Below are 19,088 nucleotides of genomic sequence, written 5' to 3'. Positions count from 1 at the left end.
CAATTCGGGACTTTTATATTTCAAAAATGCATTGTCGAAATATAAAAGTCCCGAATTGGAAAATTCTCGACAATTTACAATCTTACCGAATTTAAGAATTGCAGGACAGAAATTTTCCGAATTATACAATATCTGGGCTAGACAATTCTCTAATTTGAACAATTAAAAAATTGTTAGTTAAAAAAATTTTTTAAATAGAATAATAAAATATTTTTACCGAGGAAAAAACTTTTTTAATGTTTAAAGTTTCTAAAAATTATTGTTTGAATTAAAAATAATAATAATTGAACAAATGTGTTTTTGGATAAAAAAAGTTGTTTGAAAATGTCTATTTTATTTTTGTACATTACAGAAAACGCTCGCAAAAATAAAATTATTATTTAAAAAAATAAAAATAAAATTCGCGTTAAATCAGCCTGCACTGAATCCTGCAAAGTTTGTTTCATTTGAAGCTCACGTGTTTTAAATTTATGTTTGTATCACATTTTTATACAATTATTGTTATTTTAAATTTAAACAATAATTTTAAAACATTAAACATTAAACCAAATTTCTATAATAAAAATATTTGATTATTGTATTTTTAATAAATAAATAATATTGACCACATAACTGTTTTCTCAATTTTTGCAATTCGGGAATTTTCTAGTTTGTATATTTTATCATTAGACAGCATTCGGCATGGAGTTTTATTATTCGGGAATTTTCAAATTCGATAATATTGTAAACTGTCCAGAATTTCATTATTCTGGAATTTTTTAATTTGGGAGTTTTAGGTTTCAGCATTTTGTTATTTCGGGAAGTTTACAGTGTCGAAAATATTTCAAAAATTTAAAAAGATTTATAAAATTGTAAAAAAAGCATGAAGATTTTGGACATTTAAAACTCCTGAAAAACTTAAATAATAATTTGAATTATATATATATTTCGAGACATCTGTATCAAATATAATGATTTAAAGTTTATTTTAAAATATATTTTATGGAATATATTTTTTATGAATGTGCCAGTGAAATTCTGTTCGTCTAGTTTTGTTTGCCAATGCGAAGCGTAATCTGGCTTGGAACTGTCGTCTTAACATCTAAAAACCGAAAGAACAATTTTCCTATCACTTGGAATTATAATTATATTTTTATAAAAACGTTAGAATATATAATAATTAAGAAATTGGAAAATACATACGAGAACTTAATTAGACGAATAGTCTAAAAAAGTCCGTAGAAATTGCAGACCACAAAAATAAAAACTAAATAATATTAAAGAACTATATACAGAAAATATATAGAATGAAAATTATAATTAATAATTTTAGTACTAGTGGAAAATATATGAAACCGTAATATAAATTACTCATTGACTTATATTTGTGGTATTTATTCAAACAACTAAGTTTTGCAAAGTTATAAATGTAAAAATGTTTTAATTGGCACTTTACTTTCAATCCAAATGGTTCTTGTCCAAGCTAAGCTTAGCATCAGTGCGCCTCGAAGGTCTGCCGAGATTGCTTACAGCGCTCCAAGTAGCTCTTGGCAAACTATATCGATGTGCGCTTTCTACGGGGAGCGGTGGGTAGAGGGGAAAAGACTTTTTTCGCCGGGCGCGCCGTCTATATTTATGGCGGGCAACTAAGCCCGCACCGCATCTACGTTTATAATATCTTTGGTTGAACTCAGCGCTATGCATCGCCCGCACTCTTTCTGTTCTCTTAGCATCCGGAGGGGTTTCGTAGTTTAAAATAAATCCAATAGATGGCGCTCCGATCAGGTATGCCTGTATTTTCATTGTTATGTATAGCAAAAATACTAAAATTTGTTAAAAACTTGATACTTTTTATAAATATAAAAGAAAAAACAAAGTTTTCAGTAACAATAAAAGCAGCTGCAATTAGTAACCCAAAAAATGCATGAAAACATGTAATTTAATATTAAGAAAATTGAATATAAAGGTGAGTATTTTGAAAACAGTTTAAATTGTATTCATATTTTCTATTGTTTATTTTTCTAAAGTAATTAATTATTTTTATGAGTAATTTTATTTATTGCATATTTTAAACATTGATCGATAATATTACTTGACTAATAATAATAGTAATAATAATATTTAAACATTGATAATTCGCCTTATAATATAATTTTTTTATTAATTCGTCTAGACATTTCCGCTCTGTAAAAATATTTATTTACACATAATCTATTTATAATCAGATTGGAGACTTGTTCGGGAAACCGGGAAAGGCCGAGAAAAAACGGGAAATTACCGGGAATGAAATTAATTTTTACTTTACATACAGTTCCAAGGCATATAAGTGAAAATAATTATCGTTTTTATTTTATGAAAGGGAGTTGGTAAACAACAAAAATTTCCCCTCGGACAAGGAATTTTCGATATGGAACGGGAATTTAAAAAAATTGAAACTGCGATTTAGAAGAAATTAATTAAAAATCAATGTTGCAAGTCAAAGTTCGTTACAATTTAAAAGTTCCTTCTTTCGAAATAAAAAAAAGAGAGTGCAAAAAGGGTAAATATTCAATTGAAAGTAGTTTCTATGAGAAAAATGTTTAAAATTGACCATTCAAATGTTAAAAACTTGTAGCCGAGTGAATCATTTATTTTGTTGAAAGTTTTTAAAAAATATTAGTGCAAAATCATAGAATTAAAATGTGTAACTTCGGTAATGTGATGTGTAAATGTGTAAATAGCTCATTTTTGAACCCAAGAAATTAAGTTTTAATTAAAATCATGAATCTTAAATTAAAAAATTAATAATTGTCAAGAGCCGAGTTTGTTTTTCAACCAAGTAAATTTATTTTTAACCCAAAAGATTAATTTAAATCTGTAATGATGAATATTCAACTAAAATACTTGAATTTTTTACCAAAAGAAGAATTTTTAAATAAGGAGATTAACTTTCAATGAAAAAACTTATTTTCTGCAAAAAAAGTCGATTTTCTACTAAAATGTCGATATTTTAACAACATACGTGAATTATCAACGAAATAAATGAATTTTCAATGCAGAAAGACAAATTTACATCCAAATTGTTGAACTTTGAACTAGAAAAGATCAATTTTCTACCCGAAATAGTTATATTTTCTACTGAAATAGTTAATTTTTGAGTTAAAAAGGGATTTTAAAGAAACTAGTTTAAATTTCGAAAAAATGAACTTATAAATTGGAACGAACTTTGACTTGGAATAGGGCTTTTTAAACTTCTTTCTTCTAAATGTAAAGAATGAATTAAAATGTGAAAGTACAATATAAGGCTAATTATTAATGTTTAAATATTATTACTACTATTATGATTATCAAAGTAATATTATCAATCAATGTTTGAAATTTTCAACAATAACAGTTGCTTATAAAATTAATTAATTATATTAGAAAAATAAATAATAGAAAAATATGAATATAATTGAAACTTTTTTTTAAATACTCATTTTTATATTCAATTTTCCTAATATTAACTTACATGTTTTTATGAATTTTTTGTATTATTAATTACAACTGCTCTTATGGGTACTGAAAACTTTGTTCTTCATTTTTTATTTTTAAAAATTAACAAGTTTTTAATTAATTTTAGTATTTTCGCTATATGTAACAATGCAAAGACAAGCCTAGCTGATCGGAGTGCCATCTATTGGATTTATTTGAACTACGATACCCTCCGGATGCTAAGATTTAGGTGTTGAACTACAAGTTTTGTTGCCCATCCTTGCTTTTGCGTTGTGCGTCGGCTGACATCTTTAGTCGACGCGATGGCTGAGTATTTAGCTTCAATTTTTGGTACAGAAAAGGACAAGTAAGTAACTTTACCCTCTTTATAATCAATAACTCTAATTATTTTTGAATTTTGTTCATTATAATTTTCTTCTTCCAGAGTAAATTGCTCCTTTTACTTCAAAATCGGAGCTTGCCGTCACGGTGATCGATGCTCTCGCATACATAACAAACCTACTTTCAGTCAAGTAAGTTTAACATTTCATACTTTTTTTTACGCAGAAGAGGTGAATTTTTATTCTTAATTTCATATGATGTCACAATGTGCCATTTTTTGTTCATTAAAACCCAAATAAAGTAGGATGTTTTGCGCTGTGTGTTGCGAAGTTGACATAACCTAAAAACATGTTTTTCGTTTGAGTTTTCTACGTTATTTACTCATTATTTGTACTTATCGTGAAGTGTTTCTTATTTTTATGTACTTTTGTTGATTAACAAGTAGATAGTTGTGGGAAATATTTATTGTAGGATATTGAATTTGTAATAAGTATATATATATATATATATATATTTTTCCCGCTTGGAGGGGAATCTAACCTTGAAATAACATATAATTGCATTTAAAAACATGTCAGAACCCCCAAAACACGTAATATTTCTAGAATATTGTTGCGATCTTGCATTATTTTATTCAGTGTTCGATAGGAAGAGCGTTACAATTTTTTCGTAACGTTAACGGTAACTTATTTTTAAAAGTAACGGTGACGCCATACTTATTCTTAAAACAGGGTGGCCGTTTTTTAAAGTAATTAGTTGAATCATATATTTCAATTTTGATAAAATTTATTTCGCACTGCGTAATTCGAAAATATTTCTTTTTACAAATGTTCCATTTCTGTTTTTAAGCGTACACTTTTTATTTAAAGAGTTTTAAATAACAGTTCTGACGATCTTCAAGTCCTGAAGTAAAGCGTTTGAAGTTGAAAATTTTTGAAACAAAAAAAAAACATTTTTATTTCATAAACTGTAAATATAATAAATAAAATATTTTTAAAATGATTTGTTACTTTAAATAGTAAAAAGCGAACAATACTTGATTTGACAAATGGATTCTTAATCTATTCGAAATTTAGGAATTTCCAGATTTTAACGTTAAAAATTAAACTGTTTATATATTCGGAAGTTTTCAGGCATTAAAAAAATGTAAAAGTCCGATTGAAACCCCATAAACTATTTTTTACTTTAAAATAACTTCAAAATTATATATTCGGAATTAAATGCATTAATTAATGATTGTATATTGTTTCAGTCTAAATTAGTCCAATTTTAATCAATTCAATTGAAAATCGTTTAATTAAGAAAACGGATACTTATTTAATATTTAATAGTATTTGATTGTTCATTTGAAACGAGTAAATCAAAACAAAATATTAAAAAATAAGCAATTTGACACTGAATTGTTTGACGTAAAAAGCCTTGGATCGTTTACATTTTGAAATGATTTTAAACTCTGAATTGAACAATTTTCACAAAAAATTGATTCATTTATAATTTAAACAAAGTGTTTGTATAAAAAAAATTTGACTATACGTACTGAAATTCCGGTGCAATTAGTCAAAACCTAATTTAAAACAAAATTGAGGTTTTTGCATATTTTAAACAACAAATTTAGACGCTTTTTAGGTATTGTCCGGGTGGCCGGTGGACCGGGAATTTTTTGAGATCGGGAAATTACCGGGAATTTTACAAATATTAAGAAGAAAAATGTGGCCAAGTCCGATTTGAACCGTTTAAAAAAATAATTCGTTGACTTGTTATTTTTTTCAATTATGATATCATTAAGTTTACAATTTGTATTTTTAAAATCTTTTACTTGAAACAATTTCCATTTTAGATTTTGATTTTTAAGCGTACATTTTTAATTTTAGGAATTTCTAGATGCAATTTTAAAGACTTAAACAGTTGAAAATTAAAAGTGTATGAAGTTAAAAATTGTGAATAAAAGCATTTTTATTGTATCAACTGCAAATACAAAAAATTATATGTAGATTATTTTTAAACTGGAAAAAATGTTTATTTTGTAAGTGAAATTGTTAAATTTTGAAGTATAATGAACAATTGAACACTTATTATTTTTAGAAAAAGTTTGAAATAATTTAAACGAAATGTGTGTATCGACAAAATTCGGCTATTTGAATCAAAATTTCGGTGCAAATAGCCACAGCCTAAATTAAAACTTAATGTAGATTTTTGGAGATTTGAAACAAAAAATCTAGAATCTTTTTTTTAATCTTGAAAGGCTTCAAAAGAATAAAAACATTTTCTTATGATTCCTAGAAAAATGAAAAGTAATTTTTCACTTTAATTAATTATTTTAAGAGAATATTTAAAAGAATTTTTTAATATTTTCAAAATTTCCAAAGGAGAATCTTGAATATTTGAAAGAAATTTTTTTTTAGTTTCCTGAATTTTCTAAAAATTGTAGGAAAATCCGATAAATATCTTTTAAAATAAATCTAATACCCTACCATTTTTAGAAAATCCTGTAAATTTTAAGATTTCCTTCAAATCTTCTAGATTCTTTTTTGACAATTTTGGAAACCTTTTAAAATAATAAAATAACGTTTCAACATGTAAAATCATTTCCAACAATCCTAGGAATCTTAAGAAATTTTTTTCTACGCGTAATAAGCAGGAGATACAATTTTGAACAAAATACTATAAAAAAGTTATTTAAAATTAAAAATCTTAATTTTTCAATCTTTAATGTGTCTAGCTTACAATTGCTCAAAATAATATAATTATGAAAATTTTGAAGTTCATTGATTTTTTGTTCAATTTAGAATAGAGAAAATGATGTGGATTTATATTTTTGTGCGGAATTTGAATCTTTAAACTCAATAATTTATAAGAGTTAAAAATTCTAAATTTTGCTGTTCATCTGCATTTCATTTAAAATTGTTTAATTCAAAAGTTTTAATACCTAACTTCCATTTTATGCATGTAAATTATTGAGCATTTGAATGTAACATTTTCTAATTTAAACACTTTTAAAATTTAATTTTAAATAATTAAAAATTCAAGAGTTTCCCTTTGAATGCTTTAATTTGTAGTTTATTTCTTATTACTTCTAATGGAAAAAAGTTTAGCTTTAAAGTCCAAATTTTTAAATTTGATGGACCGTGACAGAGTTTTGCGAACCTGGAAAAACCGGGAATTTTATTCTTCGATTAAAACGGCCAAGCGGATTGTGAAGGGCTTCAAAAAAACATTTTCTGACGATTCCTAGGAAAATCGAAAATGATTTTTGATTGAAAAATTATTTTAAGTGAATATTTAAAAAGATTTTAAAATATTTCAAAAATTATCCAAAACGAATTATATTAGAAGTTCTGGTGTAATTTTTTAAAATAATTTTAAATTTGGAAAAATTAAAAAAAACTTCTAGACTGTTCAAGATTTTTGAAATAAAATTTTAAAGATTTATAATTTTTTTTTTGAAATTGAATCTGAATCTTTGAACTCCCCATAATTTATTAAAGTAAAAAATTCAAAATTTTACAGTTAAGCTACATTTCATTTTAAAAAATTCGATTAAAAAGTTTTAGTGCCTTTCCTTTTATACATTTTTATTTTTATGGAGCATTTAAATACAAATTTTTTGAATTAAAAAAACTTTTAAGCTTCAATTTTAAGAATTTAATAATCAGGAGTTCCACTTTAAGTGCTTTAATTCACAACTTTTTAGATATAAATTTTTATTATTTGCTCGAAAGTTGTACAATTTTGTAAAAAAAAGTCATCCTTTTTGATCGAAGATTGCACTGTTTGCTTTTAAATTCAACCAGCTCGTACAAAAATTTACTTGTTAAAAATTCAAATTTTGGTGTTGAAAAGTCAACTGAAATCTTATTTTAGATAAAAATTTAATTCTTTTTTTCGAAAATGTGTCTTTAATTAAAAATCAGGGTGTTCGCTGAACCGGGAATTTTGTGAGATCGGAAAATGACAGAGAATTTATTTCTTGACTGGGAATTTTGTAAATATTTAGGAAAAAAGATCTTTCCACTTTTCATTTCAACAGTTTTTAAATAATCAGTTGAATTTTTATCTTTTTAAATTATGATATTCAGTTTACAATGCGTAATTCGTAAATCTTTCACTTACAAATTTTCCATTATGGATTTTAATTTTTAAGCATACATTTTTCATTTAAAGAATTTTAAAATGCTTTTTTAAAGACTGAAACAATGAAAAATTAGTAGCGTTTCAAATCGACAAATTTGAATAAAAAAACTTTTTTCTTGATCAAGTGTGAATATAAATTATAATGATTTTTAAAATTGACTTTATATGTAAAGGCTTTTATTTAATTTAAAATGTCTTTTTAGTCTAAAATTTGATATTTTTAAATTGAAAAAAAAACCGTTTAATATTTAGAAATATTTTATTGTTCATGTAAAATCAGTAATCATAAACCAAATATTCAAAACTAAACTTTGAAATTTACAAATTAATTGCTGAATTTTTATGTATAATAAATATTGCACGCCCATGATTCCTAGAAATATTTCGAGTAACTTGAAGGGATATTTAGAATGTCTGGAAATATTAAATGTTAATAAAAAATTTGAAATTATTTTATTTAATTTCAAACAAAATATAGATTTTTGCAGAATTCGAACAAAAAATTTATAAGATTTTTAAGAATTATGAAAGGCGTAAATGAAAAACTTTTCGTGAGATTCCTAGGAAAATGGTAAATTAATTTTCATTTTGATAAATTAATTTTAAGAGCATATTTTAAAAAATTTCCAAAATTGTCAAAAATGAATGAAAAATAACAGAAAAAATGGAGGAATGTAAAACAGCATGTAAATATTTCAAGATTTTGAAACAAAGCTTTTTTAACCTTTCAAGAATTGTTAATTTATTTAAAATGAAAATAATTAAAGGGGGGTTCCTACTTTGTTGGGCCGAAATACGGCTGTTTTTTGGGGAATATTTGTTGAGGAAAGTATGAAAGATAGGAGGCTGAAATTTTCCCCAATTGTTTGTCCATGTTTATTGTATTACTACAAAATTTGTTGGTTCGTTGCATGAAAGGGGGGGGGGGGGCACTGATCAATGGCGGGTGGTCGGCGGCGACTTTTCCCGCTGGTGGAAGATCTGTCCGCCGTAGAAAAAATCTGAAACAAAAAATTAAAATATTTTCTTAATCTATACACTATAGCGCACAAAGTTGACTAGAATGAAGAAGAAAAAAATGAAAAAAGAGGATGTTATGAGATTTTGAAATAAAACTGATTTTTTCTCGTTTTTTTTTTTTACTACTAATTATTTTTTTAAAATAACAATTTTCAATATTTTTTGATGACTGTAGTCTACTTTGTGCGGACACCTTCTGAGAACATGCCACAAAAGTTTCATAGCGATTGCTCAATTTGTGCGCCCTGTGGGACTTCCACCAACACAGAAAACTTGGTTTTAAGAAAAACGCGTTTAAAGTTTTTCATAAAAAACGCAAAAAGTTATGTTGAACTTTTGCCCCATAATTACACTTGTTCATCATTTCGTATGTTTTTGGGGTCGCTGGTTTTAAATCTGTCATCAAATTTGCAAAATTAATTTGTTTAAACAAATTTCATAAACAATTTTTTTTACAACAAATTACAATTTTTGAATGATGCATATGCTTTCCATAGCTTTCGATATCACTGATCTCAAATCTGATACTATTTTTTCAATAAAAAATTATTTAAACAATTTATTCAATAAAAAATATTGCAAAATTACTTTTTTCCAAGATTCATATGATTTTGATAGTTCAAGCTACAGCCCAGCGCGTTTGACATCGCTCCATTCAACGGCCCACAACTTTCGAAATTTTTCATATATTGACTTGAAATTTTCCAGGTATATTTTTGAAACATATATCTATCCGAAAATGCAAAAAGAAAAAAAACGAATTTTTTGTCCCAACAAAGTAGGAACCCCCCTTAACTTTTAATTTAAGAAGTTTTAAGTTTATAACAAAAATGTAATCGGTCAATTTATAATATTTCTTGCTTAACATTGATTGAAATTATTTTCAGCTCAGTTATTGATACTCCAAATGGAAACATTTTTAGCCTTAGAGTACGAAAATTTTAATTTTATTGACCGTGAAAAATGTCTTTGAACGGGTAAGTTATGTAATTAAAACTGTTATCCTGACAAATTCATCTATTTTAGTAGAAATACCATTTTTTGTCTAAGAATGCAACTGATTGAAAATTGAACAATTTTGTTAGTCATACTTTTTGATTAAAAAATTCTAATGTCATCGTAGAAAATTTACTTCTTATTTCAAGCCAATATTTTAATGTTAAGAAGTAAAACTGAAATCTTTTTTTTATGGAAATTCAAATATATTTTTGAACATGTTTTCATTTAAAGGATTCATATATTTTAGTGTAAATTTTATCCCTGGGTAAAAATGCAACTATTTGTTTGAAGATTCAAGAATTTGGTTGAAAAGTTCTTCTTTTTGGTTTAAAATTCAAAATTTTTTGGATGCAAATTGAAATATTTGTTTTGAAAATTTGTCTTTTTAATTGAAAAATTCATCCGTTTTTGTAGACATTTCATCTTTCCTCGAAAAAAATACAACTGTTTGGTTTGAAAATAATTCTTCTTTGCTTGAGGATTTAACTATTTTGTTTCAACCAATTTTTTGAAGATTTCTACTTTTTGTTGGAAATTCATCTCTGATTACAAGTTTAACTATTTGGTTAAAAACTGATATTTTTAAATTAAGATTGTTTTCCTTCTTTTTAATAAAGGTTTATGTGTAGTTGAAAATTTAACTGTTTTGTTAAAAAATACTTTTTTATGAAAATTCGTATTTTCTGGTTGAAAATACTATTTTTGTATATAACGGATTAATAATTGAATTATTTGGTTGAAAATTAAGTTTTTTTTTTGAAAATTGAAGTATTTTGTATGCAAGTGTTTGGTTAAAAAAATAATTATTCGCTTGAGGATTCAATTATTTTGTTTGAAACTCTTTGTTCAGAAATCAGTTTGCGGTTGAATATTTCCATTTTTAGTTAAAAATTCATCTCTGATTGGAAGTTTAACTTTTTTTTTATAAACTGATATTTTGTGATTAAAAATGCAACTGCGTGTGTAAAATTTTAACCACTTTGTTGAAAAATTTGTCTTTTTAATGAAGGTTTATCTGTGGTTAAAAATTGAACAGTTTTATTAAAAATTACTCTTTTTTTTTTGCTAGAAATTCATATTTCTTGATTGAAAATACAATGTTTGTACAGAAATTTAGTGTTTTGGCTTGAAAGTTCAACAATTTAGGTGAACGTATTTTTCTTTCATAACTGAAATATCTTTATTAATTTGAAGTTCATTTTGGTGGTTTAAAAGCAATTTTTTGAGCGATTTTTTATTTTGAAATATCAAGAAATATTAACTATTACCCTTTTCTGTTAAAAATTCATCTTCTTAGATTAAAAATTGAATTATTTTGTAGAAAATTCAAGTATTTTGATAGAAGGTCATCCTTTTTTGGTTAGATATTCAGATAGTTGGTTGAAACTTAAACTACTTTGTTAAAAATTTCTTTTTTTTATGTTGGAGATTTATCTCTGGTTGAAACTTGAACTATTACACTGTTAGAAAATTAAACTTCTGGGTTAAAAAATCGTCTTTTGGTTTGAATTCTGGTTTTTTATTTTAAATATATTTAATTTTGAACGTTCTTTTTTTAAATATTTAGTTGAAGTTTAAAAATTATTCAATTTGAACGATTTTCAATTAAAAAATTCTGTTTAGAGAAGTTGCAAATAAATATTCATGAATTTGAAACATGTAGTTTTAAATTATGTAATTTTTAGCATTTTTTGGAATATATAGTTTAATTTGGAAGATTTACAATGAAAAATTGTTCAATTTTTAAGACATTCATTTTAAGACTCGTCAATATTTAATATGTAAAAGAGAATGTGTTGCGATTTTTAATTCTTTTTTGAAATATTTCGATTTTGAAAACTTTAAATTGAAGGAGATTGGCAAGACAAAAATTAAAACGTAGAAAAAAATGCTATCGTCTTCTTCTATGATTTATCTAAACTGAAAATATAATGTTAATAAATAATATTTTTACAGACATGCCTGCTACAGAATTTGTACGTAAATCCTCAGAATTCTGCGAAGAGTGCCGATGGCTCTCATTGTAAGTATATTTTTAGTGTTTAAATAAATTTCCATTGTTTAGAAAATCAGTTTTGAATGTTTGGATTGAAAAATCGTCTAAAAAAATCCACAGTTTTCATACTCTTATACTGCCAAAGTATTATTTTTTGAAAGCATTTTTCAAAGATTGAAAATAAATTCCCTCATTCTGAATTAATCGCTTTCTTAAAATAATAATACCATACAAAGTAGGATAAAATAATAAATTAATTATACTTTACTAAATAATGTACAACCAATTTTTTAAAATATATCCCAATTTATAATTGCTGTCATCATTTAAATTTGAAATATCCTTTTTAAGCAAATTCATTTAATGAATTTATTAAAAAATTTGTATATTTTTAAATATACCCTTAAAACTAATTGACAAAAAACAAAGAATAATTTTTAATTTTCCAACTTCAAAATAAATATCGGTAAACTACAAAATAAAAAATTATAACTTTCATAAATTGTACAGATCGAACGTTCAAAAAAATCCACGCTATAATTTTCAATGCTCTGATTTGAAGAATGAATCAACTAATTCAATTTTTCTTTAATTATATAATTTTAAGCAATGTCAGTAAAAAGCATTAAAACTTGATAGATTACTATTTTTTGTAATTAACACTTTTTAAACTAGAAGTTAAATATTTTTATTTTAAACTGTCAAAAATTAATAATTGTTCAATTGTCATTTATACATCAAAATTTGTTTTGAAATATCTTAAAAAATCATTTAAAATGGTCAAAATCTTATTTAAACGTTTTCAAAAATATATATTACACTTTTTGGAATCATTCCAAATTTTAAATTATTTATTATTTATTATCTTTCAACCTAATGGAATTTTTTCTAAAATAATAATTGTTCAATTTTTTTATACGTCCAAATTTGTTTTTATTCTAAACACTTTTTAAGTATTTTGTAAAAAATAAGTTTTAAAAGAAAAATAATTGAAAATTTCCCCAGAAATCTTAAGAAAATTTTTTTATTACCTTCAAATTTAAAAAATCTTTAATCCTTAATCAATACTGCAAAATAAAAAATAATCCCTCAAAAGTTTCTAATTTTTGTTAGAAATTTTGGAAATGTTACGAAATCTTCTTGAATATTCTTTTCAAATTAATTTTCTAAGATAAAAAACCATTTTTAATTTTCAGAGGAATGAATTTTGCGTATGTAATTTTATTTTTAATTATTTGGAATCTTTTCAAATTTTAAATTATTTTTGAAATTCTTGCAAAACTTCTGAATATCGTTTAAAATGATTCGACTTTTTTCTACCATCTTTAATAGGACCTGCAAAACATTTTAAAATGTCCGAGAATCTTCCAGATTAATTTTTCTTTACGATGTTGGAAATCTGTTTAAATCTGTTTTAAAATACTTTTAGGACTAATGGCGAGCTTTATAAAAAATATTGCAATTTTTTACTCAGAAATAATAAGTTTAAATTAAAATGTAAATTTTCAATTCAAGAAAATAGTTTAATTTTTCAGCAAATAGTTCAATATAAATATCGATGTAAAGTTTCTACCAAGAAGAATAATCTTGTACCAAGTGCAAACATAAATAATATAGTTAAGTTTTAAGTTTAAAAATAAATAAAAAAAAAAAACGACTTTTCAACTAAAAATATTTAAATTTGAAAACAAATCAATGTTTAACTACGAAATTTGAATTTTTATCCAAGAAGATTAAGTTTCAATCAAAACACAACGAATTTTCTACAAACTAAGGTCAACCGGTCATTACTGGGACAGTTACGAAAAGCAAACCCACATAAACACAATTTTAAAATGTTGAATTAGAAGCTTTCTCACAAAAACCGTTATAATAAGTGGCTAAGACATTATTTGATCGATTAGAACAAAAAATACGTTGGTGATTTTATATTAAATTAATATAAATGGATATTTTTGAAGCTAGTCAGATCGCCCATTAGTGGGACAAGAATTTTGGTCTATATCCTTAAGGGCATGTGACACAGCTAAATACCTATATTACCGACCTCACTTTTTCGGTTCACTGAAAGTTTTTTTGAACCTAAGAACTTTTTTTGTAAATAAAATATCGAGCTGAAACTTTGGGAAATTTATTAGAGTAAAATAAAGTACGTTTAGGTACTGCATTTTGGTAGGAACTTCACTAAAAATTATTTCATCTTTTTTCTGAACCTGAACATTTTTTGAACGTTCGAACTTTTTTTATACATAAAATATCGGTCTCAAACTTTGAGAAATGCAATAGCCGAAAGAAAACTACGTTTAAGTACAAAGCTTAATAATAATAGATGTAAAAAAATATATTCCAACAATCAATTCCAACGGCATCAGCCGGTAACGTTGTACACGAAAATACGAGCCCTGGCGGCCACTAGACGAGGCTCTAGAGAGTTCGTATTTTCGTGTACAACGTTATCGGCTGATGCCGATGGAATTGATAGTTGAAAAAATTTTTTACATCTTTTATTATTAAGCTTTGTACTTAAACGTAGTTTTCTTTCGACTCTTGCATTTATCAAAGTTTGAGACCGATATTTTATGTATACAAAAAGTTCGAACGTTCAAAAAATGTCGAGGTTCAGAAAAGAGGTGAAATAATTTGCAGTGAAGTTCCTACCAAAATGCAGTATCTAAACGTACTTTCTTGTACTCTAATACATATTCCAAAGTTTAAACTTGATATTTTATTTACAAAAAAAGTTCTTAGGTCCAAAAAAATATTCAGTGAACTGACAAAAGTGAGGTCGGTAATATAGGTATTTGGCTGTGTCACATGCCCCTAATATAAAATATTTGTACAGTGGTGGCCAACGTATCCGACGAAGAGATGCAGGAGCATTACGACAACTTCTTCGAGGATGTATTCGTTGAATGCGAAGATAAGTACGGTGAAATTGAAGAAATGAACGTGTGCGATAACCTCGGGGATCATCTCGTCGGTAACGTTTACATCAAATTCCGAAAAGAAGAGGATGCTGAGAAAGCAGTCAATGATTTAAACAATCGTTGGTTTGGAGGAAGACCAGTTTACGCTGAATTGTCGCCAGTAACCGATTTTAGGGAAGCTTGCTGCCGACAGTATGAAATGGGGTAATTATAAATTGATACATTATTATTTTTAACCCTAAAACAGTACACTAGTGCGAATTCGCACCCAAAGTTTTTTCATTTTGTTGGTATTTAAGAAAAAACAGCTGCAGCGGATTATTCCTATATATATATATATATATATATATAAACCAATTCGCACCAGTGTACCGTTTACGTATGCTCGTTTGGTGTGTAGTGTTTGAGGGTTAAATCATGCAATATATTTTTCCTAAAAAATTTATTTTCGGGATCCTAGAGATCCTCTAGGTAGAGTTGAGATACAAATACACAGCCTTATTTTACCAAAATGACGAATTTTCACAAAATTACCCGAATTTTCAACTAAAAACAAAAAAGGTAACTTTCAAGCAAAAAATTGAATCTTTATATTTTTAGTTAAAAAAATTAATATTTTTAACCGAAAAATATATTTCCAAACATATTAGATTAGTTTTCACGCAAAAAACTAAACTTTCAAATTAAAATTATGAATCTTTAATTAAAAAAAAAAATCACTTTTAACCAAATTGAGGAGTATTCAACCAAGAACAATATATTTTTTGTACAAAAAAAAAAGATTTTTCAACAAAATATGTGTATTTTTAACGAAAAAAGTTAAATTTTCAAACAAAAATAGAATAGTTACATTTTCAGTTACGAAAATTAATTTTCAACGAAAAAAATTTATGTTCGACTAAAATGACGAATTTTTTAACGAAATAGTTCAATTTTAAACTAAAAAATATAAATTAAAAAAAACTCCTACTAAATATTCAAGACAAAAGGTGAATTTTTAATCTGATAGATGATTTCGGCAAATAAAAGAAAAACTAAAAAACTTTTCGACCAGAAAGATGAATTTGAACGAAAATGATCAATTTTTCCCACAAAAAAATGAATTTTTAACAAATTGGTTGAACTTCTAACGAAATAAATAAATTGTTTTACCAAAAAAGACGAGTCTTTAACCAAATTTATGAATTTTCAACCAGAAAGAGAAATTTTCTACAAAAAAAAAACATTTTCGATGAAAATAATAAATCTTTACCCCAAAAACTGAATTTTCAACCAAATAGTTGAATTTCCAAAAAGATTAATTTATAACCAAAAATTGAACATGTTGATTTTTAGTTATGAAAATTATTTGCATCCAAAAAACAAAAAATTTCAACAAAATAGTTCAGTTTTCAACAAAGAAACAGAACACATTTTATTATAATACATTTTTTCTCAAGAATGTTAATGTTTCACCAAAAAAGACGCATGTTCAACAAAATATTTATATGAATTTTGAACAAAATAGTTGAATTTTCAAAATGTAAAATTTAAATCAAATATTAAATAGTTAAATATTCAGGTTTAACAAAATACATGAATTTTCAGATAAAAAAGATCAATTCTGAATTCAAAATGGAAAAGTTAAGTTTTTATTTGAAAAAAAATTATTTTTTAACCCTAAAAACAAATTTTTAACAAAATACTTAAAATTTCAATTAACACGATTAATTTTCTTCTAAAAATTACGAATTTACAGCAAAATACCTGAATTTTCAAATAAAAAAAAATAAATTTTAGACACAAAAACGGAAGTTTGTTTTTTTTTAAATTTTTTCTAAATATGAATATTTTCATGTATTTCATACAGTTTTGATATGTTTATATATGGAAATAGAAATATTAAGAGAGAGAAAACAACTATTCCATTCTCTTTTTAAAATTTAGATTTGTTAGTTGAATTTAACTATTCGATTTTTACTTAAAAATTGATATTTTTCAACTGAACATTCTTGTATTTTGTTAAAATTAGTGTTTTTTTGTAGAAAATTAATCTTGTTAGTGACAATATTTTGTTGAAAATTCAATTATTTGGTTAAAAATTGATGTATTTTGTTCAAGGTCAATTTTTTTGCTAAAAATATCAATGTTCGTAGTTTGAAATTAATTTTCTTGGGTGAAAGATTGATCATTTTTAATGAAAATTTATTTATTTGGTTGAGAATTGATTTATTTTGTTAAAAATTCGTTTTATTTGTTTGAAAATATTTTTTGAAAATGAATTTTTAACTATTCCATGTATGATTTAATATTAACATTTTGAAAATTCATATAAATATTTAGTTGAAAATGCGTCATTTTTGGCGAAACATTATTTTTCTTGTTTAAAAATTATAAAATCAAATTGTACATTTTTTCTTTGGTTGAAAATTCAACTACTTTGTTGAAAATTCTTTTTTTGAATAAAAATTATTTTTGTTTGTTTGTTAAAAACTGAGCTATTTTCTTGAGAATTCTTCTTTGTTTGGTTGAAAATAATTTAAATAGCTAAAAATCAACATATTTACGTTTTGGTTAAAAATTAATCTTTTTTAGTTGCAAATTCAACTATTTTAGTATAAATCCATGTATTTTGTAGAAAATTAATGTTTGTCCTTGAAAATTCATATTTTTGGTGGAAAGTGCGTCTTTTTTTTGGTAATAAATTAATGTTTTGAATCTAATTCCACTTTTGGTTTAAAACTTATATTTTTCATTTGAAAATTTAAACTATTTAATTAAAAATGAATGTATTTTGACAAAAGTTAATTTTGTTGTTGAAAATTAATTCTCGTAGTTGAAAATTCATCCATGACGTTGAAAATTCGCCTTTTTCTGGTAGAAAATTAAACTGTTTGGCTGAAAATGAATCTTTTTGGTTATAAGTTCAACTTTTTAGTTAAAAATTCAATATTTTCATTAAAAATGCATGTATTTTGTAGAAAATTAATGTTCGTGATATGAAAATTCATCTTTTTGGTTGAAAATTCGTTTTTTTTTGTAGAAAATTAATATCCTTAGTCTATTCGATTTTTAGTGTACAAATTATCTTTCTTAGTTAAAAATTTCATCCAAAAAAAACTATTGGATTAAAAATTAATTTTTTTTTTCAAAAGTTATTTTTGTTTTGTTTTTCTGTAGAAAATAAATTCTAGTGGTTGAAAATTGGTCTTTTTTTATAGAAAATTAATCTTTTTGATTTGAAATCCATCTAAATGGTTAGAAATTCAACAATTTTTTTGATTTTTTTTTAACCTGAAAATTTAACTATTCTATTTTTCGTTAATAATTGATCTTTTCAGTTGAAAATTCAAGTGTCTCGTTGAAATTACATGTATTTTGTTGGAAATTTGCCAGTTTCTTCTCAATATTTTCTCTCTTTTATTGACAGAAAAGTCTTTTTTAGTTATAAAGGCAACTCATGTTGAAAATACCTATTTTTTAGTTGATTTAAATGTTTTTGGTTAAAAATTTAAATCTTTTTTGATTGAAATATCAACTACTGCAGTTTTTTGTTCAGAATCCTTTTTTTTAATGTTTTCACTTGAACTATTTTGTTATGAATCAGTTTTGTTATTGTTGAAAATTAAATTTTATTAACTGAAAGTGTAATTACTCCAGTTTAATACTGTATCAATTTAATTAAGATTTATCTCTTTGGTTGTATATTAATTTTTGTAACTAAAGTCTAGCTATATAAATTAATTAATAAATTAATCTTCTTGATTGAAAATTCACCTTTTGGTTAAAAAACTATTACATTTTTTATTGAAAATAAATTTTTGTTTAGTTCCAAATCAATCTATGTGTATTTTGTTGATAAATCGTCCTTTTTAAGTAAAAAATTATTCTTCTGATTTCAAATTGTCTATTTTTCGTTAAAAATTAAAGTATTCTAGTTAAATATTCATAATTTTATTTCAAGATTGACTTTTTTGGTTGAAAATTCCACTATTCAGTTAAAGATTCATCATTTTAGTAAAAAATTCATCACTTTGTTCAAAATTGTAACTCTGCTTTTAAACATTGCCTTGGTTTTTGTTAATTTTATTTTGTTTTTATTGAAAAAGTAACTATTCAAATTGAATATTCTATTGTTATATATTTATATTCATTTATATAACTATTTTGTTAAAAATTCTTTTTTTTTTGTTCTTGAAAATTAATTTTTTCTTATCTGAAAATTTTACTATTCCATTTTTGATCGAAAATTGATGTTTTAG

At 24.6% G+C, this 19,088-nt stretch overlaps 1 protein-coding gene across 1 annotated transcript in view; it reads left to right on the top strand.

The window, feature by feature from the left end:
- The first annotated feature begins 3,720 nt into the window (after window positions 1–3,720).
- The window catches only part of LOC117178846 (splicing factor U2af 38 kDa subunit-like), a 17,752-nt gene continuing 2,384 nt past the window's right edge, over window positions 3,721–19,088 (top strand). Inside the window, exons 1-4 of the mRNA XM_033370351.1 lie at window positions 3,721–3,799; window positions 3,878–3,965; window positions 11,881–11,947; window positions 14,763–15,051. Coding sequence (XP_033226242.1) covers window positions 3,756–3,799; window positions 3,878–3,965; window positions 11,881–11,947; window positions 14,763–15,051 — 488 coding nt within the window. The 5' untranslated portion in view covers window positions 3,721–3,755. The remainder of the gene's footprint in view (window positions 3,800–3,877; window positions 3,966–11,880; window positions 11,948–14,762; window positions 15,052–19,088) is intronic.

The sequence above is a fragment of the Belonocnema kinseyi genome, chromosome 8, assembly GCF_010883055.1.
Source record: "Belonocnema kinseyi isolate 2016_QV_RU_SX_M_011 chromosome 8, B_treatae_v1, whole genome shotgun sequence".
In the NCBI taxonomy this organism is placed as follows: Eukaryota; Metazoa; Arthropoda; class Insecta; order Hymenoptera; family Cynipidae; genus Belonocnema; species Belonocnema kinseyi.
Note: the sequence above shows the minus strand (reverse complement) of the source record. Positions and strands in the feature narration are given on the sequence as shown.